The 10,236-nt window shown below is 51.6% G+C and overlaps 1 protein-coding gene across 1 annotated transcript; it reads left to right on the plus strand.

Annotated features, from left to right (window-relative positions):
- Positions 1-4,229: 4,229 nt before the first annotated feature.
- TOR1B (torsin family 1 member B) lies at positions 4,230-10,070 on the plus strand. Its single transcript, XM_001499639.6, has 5 exons — positions 4,230-4,554; positions 5,123-5,388; positions 6,842-7,017; positions 7,468-7,595; positions 7,912-10,070. The coding sequence occupies exons 1-5, from the start codon at positions 4,245-4,247 to the stop codon at positions 8,172-8,174; spliced, it is 1,143 nt and encodes a 380-aa protein (XP_001499689.4). The 5' UTR covers positions 4,230-4,244; the 3' UTR covers positions 8,175-10,070.
- The last annotated feature ends 166 nt before the right edge of the window (positions 10,071-10,236 follow it).

A 10,236-nucleotide genomic window follows, 5' to 3' on the forward strand; every position in this document is an offset into this window, starting at 1 on the left:
GCTCCACTTCCTGAGGGAGGGACCACGGCAGGTGGGACATATTGGAGAAAACAATTGAGACTTCCATTTTGACCAAGTGGATGCTGAGATGTCTGGTGAAGAGCCAAGTGGAGATGTCCGGTGTGCAGCCAGAGGCAGCGTCTGGAGGGAGAAAGTTGGGGTTCCTCTTACCCAGGGAGAGGGAATAAAGAGAGAAAGGGTCTAGAACTGAGCCTCGGAGCCATTCGGGACTGTGGAGTGGGGAGACAGAGAAGATGTGGCGACCAAGAGGGGAGGAAGTCTGGAGAGGATGGAGCCACCCTCTGGAAGGAGCCATCTAGCCAGGGGACTGTTTTTTGCTCACACATCCCTTTTGTGCATTTTTAGATTGACACTGAAACTTTTCATAAGTGTAAATGGTTGCAAAAGACGCAATTTCCGTCTATTGTAAGTATCAATATTATAACATTGCCACATTGCTCTTCTAGTCATGCTCAATGGAATCTGAATGTTACCGCAATTTTACCCGCCATCAGCCATTTATAAGATGCATGAACAAGTGGGGTATTTACGATCATTTCTTGTACTTGAACCCATATTTCCATTCTGCTCCCCTATCAGATATCATCTTAATGAAACATATTTTTTGCCTAGCAGTCTTTTATTGATCATTCCATCTTATTTCTCTGCAACAAAGATACGTATATACTACAAATTAAAATTTAATATAAAAATTTTTCCGGTGACCACAAAGCTCTAAGTGTCAAAACATCTCTTTCAGATCATTGTTAGTACACAACTGGTCAAAACAATAGAAATGTGTTACACATTTTTTATAAATAATTATCAAGCAAAGAATTAAAATTTTATGGCAAATGTATCTCTTAATGAGACGGAGGGGTTCTCTTTTTCTTTTCCGTTTGCTGCATGTACCCACAGGGGGAAATTGCTGAGTGGCTTTTCTTCTTCCCAGGGGGCCAGAGGCGAGGACGGGGAGGGAAGACAGGAGCTCCGGAGGAGGCTGGGGCCGCTGAGGCCTTGCTTGGGGGGAAAGAGAGAAGACGCTGAGATGCTGGCACTGGGAGCCTCGGAGTGACCTCAGAGTGACCAACACTCACACGACCTTGGAGAGTCTGCACCTGTCTCCGGGGGTCACACACCCAGGCTGAAGACGGCTGACCTAGGACAGGGAAAGGCCCACAACAAGGGCTGTGACCCCAACACACAAAAAAGTTGGGACTCAGCACCTGTCCCAGGGCCATCTGACAAACTGTCCCCCTGAAGGTCCCTGTGGGCAGGCTGCCAGCCGGCGTTATCTAATCTAACCAGTTCTCCTGCTGGCTCTGAGGACAGAGGCTGCTTGGCATGCAGCTGGCCAAGTCCAGGACGTTCCTTGGGGGGCAGTCATAAGAAGCAAGAGAGCGGCTCTGCAGCCCCCAGGGCCTCTGCAGCATGAGGGGACGGGAACAGAGAACAGGAGGTTGGGATCATAAAAGTCACAGAACCTGGTTCATTCTCTTTCTTTCTGCTAAGTGGCTCTGGACAATGTGACATTACCTCTCTGGAACTGTTTCCCCATCTGTAAAATGAAGATCACAACAGTCCCTTCTCTCTCTCTCTTTTTTTTTTCAGCAAGGAAGATTGGCCCTGAGCTAACGTCTGTTGCCAATCTTCCTCTTTTTGCTTGAGGAAGATTGTTGCTGAGCTAACATCTGTGCCCACCTTCCCCTACTTTGTATGTGGGACGCCAACACAGCATGACTCGATGAGTGGTGCATAGGTCCATGCCAGGGATCTGAACTGGCGACCCCCGGGCTGCTGAAGCGGAGCGTGCGAAGTGAACCACTACGCCACTGGGCCGGCCCCGACAGTCCCTTCTTTTTGAAGTTATTGGGGCACCAGTGAGCTGACACATGCAGAGCCCCCAGCACTGCAGACAGTGGGAAGGACAGGAAGACCATTTCCTGGGACTGTCACCTCTTTTGACCCTCTCCACAACCCTGTGGAGCTCACAAGTCAGGAGAGGCTGTTTAGGCCACTGGTGTTTGCAAGGAAATGTTCGTGATCTTGAAGGACTGTGTGCGGTGCTGGAAGGACTCAGTGGTGTTTCGATCTGGACTCACAAGGCTCAGTAACCGGCATTTCTGACTCTGATGATAACACTGCATACACACGGTATATTTTGCAAGGAACAAGGGGATTGGGATCTGAGCAGTGGAAGTGCACAGGAGTCTCCACCATCCCCTGCCCTCTGCCTGCTCCTTCTCCATAGTACTCCCGCCTCCCCAACCCCAGTCCACCCCTTCTCTCATTTTCATTCCAGAATAACTCTCAGATTCCTTTCCCTCCCTCCCACCGCCTCTATTCCAGTTCAGGCCACTGCCTTCTCTCTCCTCGAACACTGCTCCAGCCTTGGACCCAGTCTCCCTACCACAGTCTTGGCCCCTCCAATCTCAGGACAGGGCCAGAGTGGTCTGAACAACCCCTGCCGAGCCATCCTAGGGCTCCCTTCTGGCCCCAGGATAGCCCTCTCTCTAGCATGGCTCCAAAGGCCCTGATGGTTTGGCCCCATCTGCCACTCAGTCTCCCCTGTCGTCACACTCCAGCCACCGAGCCACACGGGGCTCCCGGTGTGCCCGGCTCACCCCCAGTCCATTGAACAAACTCACCCCGCCTGGAGTGTTCGGCCTGACCACCTTCGCCGTTCCTCTCTTTGCTTGCCCCAGTCCTCTTGGGTCATATTTACTCCTTCTTCAGGTCAAAACTGACATATGGAGGAGGAGAGCCTCCCGTCCTGTAGGTTGGGTGAGGTGCCTCCTCTGTGCGTCCCACATCACAGCACTGACCACGCTGGACTTAACCTGTCTGCTTGCCCATCTGCCTCCCAGAGCTCGGTGAAGGCATGGGCTCTGTCTGTCCTTTTTCCTGCTGTAGCCCCAACATATAACACTGGATCCACCACAGCTAGTGTTCATTAAATATTTGTTGATAGATTGGCTGATGGATGAAGTCAGTTTCTGCAAAGCCTGAGCCAAGGTTACCTGAACCACTGTAACTGCCTCCTCACTGAACCTAGCAGCCAGCGTGATCTCTGATCTGACCATGTCGCACCTCGTGTAAAACCTTCTGTGGCTCCCTGTTACCCACCAGAACAGAGGCTAAACTCCTTACAGAGCTTGCAAGCCTTCCCCTTGCAGTCTCGGCCTAGCTTTGCAATCTCATTCTCACCAGCCTGCACCTAGTATGTGAAATACTTTTCATGAGGATCAAGGCTGCCCCAGGGAGAGAAGCCTAAGGCGTCCTGCCCTACACACTGATCTGTATCATCCTCCGGGAAGCACAGGATGTCCTGACCTGATTCAACTTGATTCCTTTCCAGTTATAGGACCACCCAATAACCAGACCCCACCTGCACTGACCCCAGTTTAACGATTTTTTTCATGATCTTTCTTTTGTCTTGTAAAGAAATAACTCACAAACCCATGCCTTGTAAATTTAGCCCTCCCCTCGACTCATTACAGCCCTTCACTGCCCGTGGGTCCTGCTCTTCACTGCCCATGGGTTCTATGCCCATGCTATTCTCTGAATAAAGGGGCACTACTACCTGACCTTGAGAGTCCAAGAAATCTTTTTTTCGACTCCTCGGCTCACCGAGCCTGCATCACTTTCAGTTCCCTAAACTGTACCTTCTGCATATTCCGTTCTCTGCATAGAACACTCTACTCGTCACTTTTTGCTTGGCTAACTCCTTTAATCTTCAGTGTAGACAAAAGCCTTCCCTGCTCCACGGCCCCTGCACTCCTCCGACCGCTCACTAGCGGCCTTTGCCACTGTCTGCCCTCCCCATGGCCTGGGAGCTGGTGAGGGCAGGGGCCGCCTCCTCTCCTTCACTGCTGTCCTCCCAGCCCCCAGTAAGGGCTCTGCCTTGGAGCGCGCTGCGTGAAAGAAAGGAGTCCTGGGCTCTACTTTGCACTCCAGGACACGTCTGCCTAGGTGTATCCCCAGGGCTCAGCCTGGGCTGGGCGCGCAGAGGGCTCAGCAAGTTTCAGGAAGGCAGGCAGGTGGGTAGACATGAGAAACGCTCATTATAGCCCCGGGGGAAGTGAGAGGAACGACCACAAAGCAAGGCGCAGGGCCTCTGAGAGGCTCTTAAGAAAGCAAAACCGTAAAAGCTAGACGTGGCGTTCAACTGAAGCTAACGGTCCCTGGAAGGCCTTTCGTGCCACTCACAAAGATGGCGGCACAGAGGCACGCCCCTCACCAACATGGCCGCCCCAAGCAGTCGGCGGGCCTGCGGGGCGGAAGTGACGCACGAACCGGAAGTCCGTCTGATGCCGGCGCCCAGCGTAGCCGCGGTGGCGGGGTGGGAGAGGGGGATGCGGCGGGCGCGGCGGCTGGGGCCTGCGGCCGTGTTGCGGCTGCTGCTGGTGGCCCACGTGGCGGCGGCGTTCGATCCCGTCAGCGTGGGCCTCGTCATCGGGGCGGCGTCGGCGCTCACCGGCTACCTGTCCTACACGGACCTGTACTGCCGCTTCGCCGAGTGCTGCCGCGAGGAGCAGCCGCTCAACGCGTCGGGTACGCGGGTCGGGCGGGAGGGAGGACGGGTGGGGCCTCGGTCCGGACTCCAGCCCTGGAACCCGTGCCTTCTGAGACAGACTCTCCAGATCGTGGGGTTCTGCCCCGCTTCCTTCCTAAACGTTCGGATTCCTTGGGATTACAGTTAAGAAGAAACTGAAAGCAGCGTGGCCGGCCCTTCCGCACCCCGCCACCCCTATTAAGTAGTGTTCAGATGTGCAGCGTCTGCCCACAAAGCCCACATTTGGCTTTTGGTTGTCTTACGAGCCAGCAGGGGTGGCTGGGCACGTAGCATGCAGCTCCCTCTCCCCATCCCAGAGGGGGCTGATGCTTGGATGAACGAACACGTTTAGCTTCCTTGTCAGACACGAGTGTTAAGGAGCACATCCACCTAGTGCGTCTCCTTGGAATTGGCATCCTGTGCCTCTGCAACCCGGGGTTTGGCCGAGACCCCGCGGGACCACTTGCTAATCTGTGCCTCTCCCTTTGGCCAGCTGGGGAAGGTGCTGCTTTTCTGGTGCGTGTTTAATGTGTATTTTTCTCTCTGTTCTCGGGCTGGCTCCTGCAGCCCTCAAGCTAGATTTGGAGGAGAAGCTGTTTGGGCAACATCTGGCCACAGAGGTGATTCTCAAGGCTCTGACTGGCTTCAAGAACAACAAAAATCCCAAGAAACCGCTGACTCTTTCCTTACACGGCTGGGCTGGCACGGGAAAGAATTTTGTCAGCCAGATTGTGGCTGAAAATCTTCACTCGAAAGGCCTGAAGAGTAAATTTGTCCACCTGTTTGTGTCGACTCTGCACTTCCCTCACGAGCAGCAGATAAAATTGTACCAGGCAAGGGAATCCCATTATCCCATCCACGGGCCACTCCGACTGGTCTACTGGTTTGGGCAACCTGCTCCCTAATTCTGGCTTCTGCTGCTTTTCCTTGCACTGCACTAGCCTCAGACCCTGCTGGGTTAAGGCCCTAACCACCCCTCCCCCATCTCCCCCAACCCTTTGCTATTTACACAGCTCACCTACAACTTTTTTCTCCCTTGATTCCAACATAATACAGAGGGCTAGGTGATGTTATTTCCATTAAAAGATGGAGCCAAGAGCGGCGAGGTGACTTGCCCCTGACAGTCTGTGACCTTGTGGCAAATCAGAAACTTGAACCCAAATCTCCTAACTCCCAGTTGGCAGGGTAGCGGCGTTCTGCAGTGAGTAAGCGTGTTCAGCATCCCCATCACAGCCCTTGGCTGAGTGGAGCGTCATAAATGATTTGCTCCGACATGCCTTCATTAAAGCTCCCACCTGTGCTTCGGCTTTGCCTCTGCATTTAGCAACATGGACTAGTGGGGTTTTTTCCTCCCATCCTTCAAATCCTGGGCATGGCTCGCTTTCTTCAAATGAAAGCCTCAGAGAACTGAGTCTTAAGACCGTTTCTCCTTTTGAGATCTTCTTCCCACGTTTAATTTATATCCAGTTGTCTAGTAGGGTCTTATTTAAATGGTGGTTGTCCTTGTAAAGATAATATTCTTACTGTTAGGCGGGGACTGAAATAAGAAATAGAAACTTAACTGAACAAGGAAGTGAAAGTGGGTCTTTGCCGCACAAACTGTAAGACGGGGAAGATGGCCAAAAGAAAGAAGGATTTCCTTGTTTTCCAAATTGTTTCATAAATCTCTAGAAATATAGTCAGATAGGTGGGGGGGGGGTGCCTCTGGAGCAGGTCATGGAGCTGCCGGAGCCTTTCACATTTGGGGGTTTAGGGCTTGTTGCCTGGGTCTCTGTTTATTTGTTTCAAGAAAGCATAGAAACAGCGCTTTTCATAAAATGTCACCGAGGTCAGCCCCTTTGCTCATGGCACCAGTAAAAGGCACTGGTGTCGGGCACCGTGCCAGTCATACTCTAGTTTCTCATTCTTCATGTCTGGTTAAATTAACTTGAGATTTCCACCCACAGTGACACGAAAATTATGGGTTGGTTAACAATGAAATGATAAATATTCACGTATCTTTTACCTCTTACACCTTTAAAAAGTCACATTTAGCACGTCCCTTGAGTTAGGAGAAAGCTTCTTGGCATTTCAGCGCCTGTCTCTGCCTGTGTCCTGTTTTGTAAAGTGCTGGAAAAGCTGCTAGCCGGCAAGCGGAGGTTAGGACGCGGTTTCCGCGAGTTCTCGTTAAACCCCGGAGTGCTCTGACGTTTCGTCTCTCAGAGCGCCAGCCACGGTGTAGCTGCTGCTCCCTTGGCACGTCCTGTGGGCCTCTGCATCCTATGTCTCCTTTTCTGCTTGGTCTAGGACCAGTTACAGAAGTGGATTCGGGGTAACGTGAGTGCGTGTGCGAGCTCCCTGTTCATATTTGACGAGATGGATAAATTGCACCCCGGGGTCATCGACGCCATCAAGCCATTCCTGGACTACTACGAGCAGGTGGATGGCGTGTCTTACCGGAAGGCCATCTTCATCTTTCTCAGGTCAGCGGGAGGCGGTTTCTCGGGGAGACACAAGCCCTTCCTTCTCCCAGTGCTAGAGTGAGGGCCTGGTGACCACCAGCGTTCGGTTTCCTGGGGACAAAGTGCCAGCCTGGCAAAGGGACTTGCTGACTTTTCCTTTTGCGTTGCCAGATCGGCATGGCACAGAGTGTGGGCAGGAGAAAACAAATCAGAGAAATAATTGCTGATAACAGGCAATCTCGTTACCTGCACTTGTTGTCTCTAAAGGTTATAAAAAGTCACAGCGTTAGGCAGCAAGTTCTGAAAAAGCCGATTTTAAGCTTCTTGAGGGCGGACACTGCTTTTTCTCTGTCTAGTAGCACTTCGTAAATATTCCTTGGGTAAGAATAAACCTGAGAGCAGGAATGTTGCCTGATTAGACACAGAAGTCTTCAGGTGTGATTTTAATCTTTGTTTCTTTGGCCAACTCAGCAACGCAGGTGGGGACCTCATCACGAAGACAGCCCTTGACTTTTGGCGAGCGGGAAGAAAGAGGGAGGACATTGAGCTGAAGGACCTGGAGCACGTGCTGTCCGTGGGAGTCTTCAATAATAAGCACAGTGAGTCTCCCAGGCTGAGGAGCCCCTTAACCCTGCCAGCAGAGTCTCCTTTCTTGAAGCCTTTCACCAAGCCACAGAACCCGCTTGCCTCCGTGGCTTTGCTGAAGTAGGGACTTTTTCTAGGGCATTCCATCCTAGAAGCCAGTTAGTTGGCAGGGCTGGCCAGCCGATGCTTACATTCAGCTTGTGGCACGCTGGACCAAAGAATCTCGTGGGGTAAAGACAGAAAGAATGTACTGTGGGTCGGGATCAAAACGGGCCCTGTGGGAGCAGTGACATTGACGGGCAGGAAACCCTGCTGTGTCTTGTTTCGCAGGTGGCCTGTGGCACAGCAGCCTGATCGACAGAAACCTCATCGATTACTTTATCCCCTTCCTGCCCCTGGAGTACAGACACGTGAAGATGTGCGTGAGGGCAGAGCTGAGGGCCCGCGGTTCTGCTATCGATGAAGACATTGTCACCATGGTGGCAGAGGAAATGACGTTTTTCCCCAAAGACGAGAAAATCTACTCAGACAAGGGCTGCAAGACAGTGCAGTCACGGCTGGATTTTCATGAAGCTCCTAACGGTGCAGGGTAGGAGACCGCTGCAAGCTCAGCAGGCTAGTGGCCTCGCCTTTCGGAAGCACTTTGACGCCCCTTCGGGGTTTGCACATTTGCACCTGTGGACTTTTGGGATCTAGAAGTTTCTAAGAGTTGATTTTTGGAGAGAGGCTAATTTATCGAGTGTACTTGTCATTTTGCAAGGTGACAGCAATCCACCTGTTAACTGTGGTTAAGGTGAACGTCGAACATCCCCCCCACGCTTACTGACCTCGAGGGAAGGGCCTTGGACACCGCCGTGTGGTGAGCCTGGGACTGTTTCTGACCCCTGGGCACCCTCAGGAGCTGTGGTTATAATCGCAGGAGTCCGAGGGCCCTGCTGCAGTCTGTGGGGCATCAGGTTTTCACCTGCTGGAAGCAGTCATCTGCTCTCTTTCTTTACACAGCGTTCCCTGAGTTGAAGTATTTTCAGTTAAAATCGGTACCGTCAGGCGCAGCGTCCAGTGGGGACGTGGGCCTGCACAGCGAGCGCTCTGACCCATCAGCCGTCTGCGTGGGCGGGGAGCTCATCCGAGGCCTCGCAGGAGACCAGCGCACACAGCAACTGTCTGTCTGTCCGTCGCTCTGGCCGCTGATGACAGCCCTGGTCGTGGAACTCCTTCGCCCGTCTCTCGCTTGGTGTCGATCCAGCCTTCCTTGATCCACTTCTGCTCCTGAACTTCCGTCACCACTAGATTGCCCCCACCCGCGACATCACTAGAGTGGAGTCAGAATGGGACCGTTGGCTTTGCGTTTGAGTCCTTGGTGCCCATGGTGAAATGTTTGTCTGCTACAGTTTGTAGGCGAGCCCGCCTCCCACTTTAGTCCCCAGACCGTGTGAAATCCACGGCACGTGCCCATTCTCCGCGGGTGACGCTGCCCACGCTGAGGGGTCAGCTTGCAGTTCTGCATTGCCAAGGAGGTGGAAGTGTGGCACGCTAGAAATGCTGGCGCTTTCAAGGATATGTGTATTTTTTTATAATGTTTTTACTTCTGAATCTTAAAGAATAGAAAATACAGGATGTTGTTTATTTTAAAATATGGGAAGGACACAGAATGGAATAATTCCTATTCCTTTATCAGGTATTCTTAAAACAAATGGTCTGAATTTTTATAGTTAAATGCGTGAAGATATGGTCACAACTGTAGACCCAGCGAGGTCAGTCTGAAGTTGTGGCTGGTCCTGGATGTCATCTGATAATGACACCCTACATGGCAGTGCCAGCCTGGTCTCCCCTGGTCATTGGGAAATCAGACTTAGATTCCAGCAAAGTGTGAATGGTTCTGTGTCTATCCCGTAGTCGCAGTGCAGACTGCAGACGTGTAATGAGAACGACGGGCAGCCTTTTTGTACGGTTGTGCACCGCTGAATTACATCACCGTCGATGGCTGACCGCATATGTGATGGTGGTCCCCTAAGATTCGTACCATACAGCCTAGGTATGTAGTGGGCTATACCATCTAGGTTTATGTAAGTTACCCTACGATGTTTGCACAGCGACGAAATTGCTCAGAACACGTCCCCGTCATTAAGTGACGCATGACTGTATGAGATGTGGTAAATGTTTTTACGATGTGGGAGTGCCTTATAAGAGGAGCACACTTAGTCTTTTAAAAATGCCACAGTGAGGCTTCAGATTTTTAGTACATATCCTCAAGTTGGAGCTAAGTTATATTTCTTTTATAACGTTTTGGGTGGCTGATCAGGAGACAGGATTCTGTTTACGATGCAATAAACTCAACGTGTTGGCTACCTTTGGATCTCGGTACTAATTTGAAACTTGAAATGGCCACGGTTGACCACGGCCCAGCCTCCCTCACCCCATGGAAGATGCAGACGAAAGCTTATGTGGACCTACTGAATATAAAATAATAAAGCCTAAATTTTATCGTGTGAGATGTCACGTGCAAATTTTCTTTCTGGTTTATTTGGTAACTGAGAAGTGTGAGCTTGGAATAAAGGCTCTTCAACAACTTGGTTGTCACTAGGCTCACCATACCCTGGTCACGCTGGGTGGCAGTCTTCACATCCTACAGAATCAATATTTATCTTGAAAGTA

This window comes from Equus caballus, chromosome 25 (assembly GCF_041296265.1).
Source record: "Equus caballus isolate H_3958 breed thoroughbred chromosome 25, TB-T2T, whole genome shotgun sequence".
NCBI lineage: Eukaryota > Metazoa > Chordata > Mammalia > Perissodactyla > Equidae > Equus > Equus caballus.

Bases quoted from the DNA above. Each gene is read 5' to 3' on its own strand.
- TOR1B (XM_001499639.6), top strand. From the start codon at position 4,245: ATGGCCGCCCCAAGCAGTCGGCGGGCCTGCGGGGCGGAAGTGACGCAC. The intron at 4,555-5,122 runs GTACGCGGGTCG...TGGCTCCTGCAG, and splicing joins GCAGCCGCTCAACGCGTCGG to CCCTCAAGCTAGATTTGGAG. The intron at 5,389-6,841 runs GCAAGGGAATCC...TGCTTGGTCTAG, and splicing joins AGCAGATAAAATTGTACCAG to GACCAGTTACAGAAGTGGAT.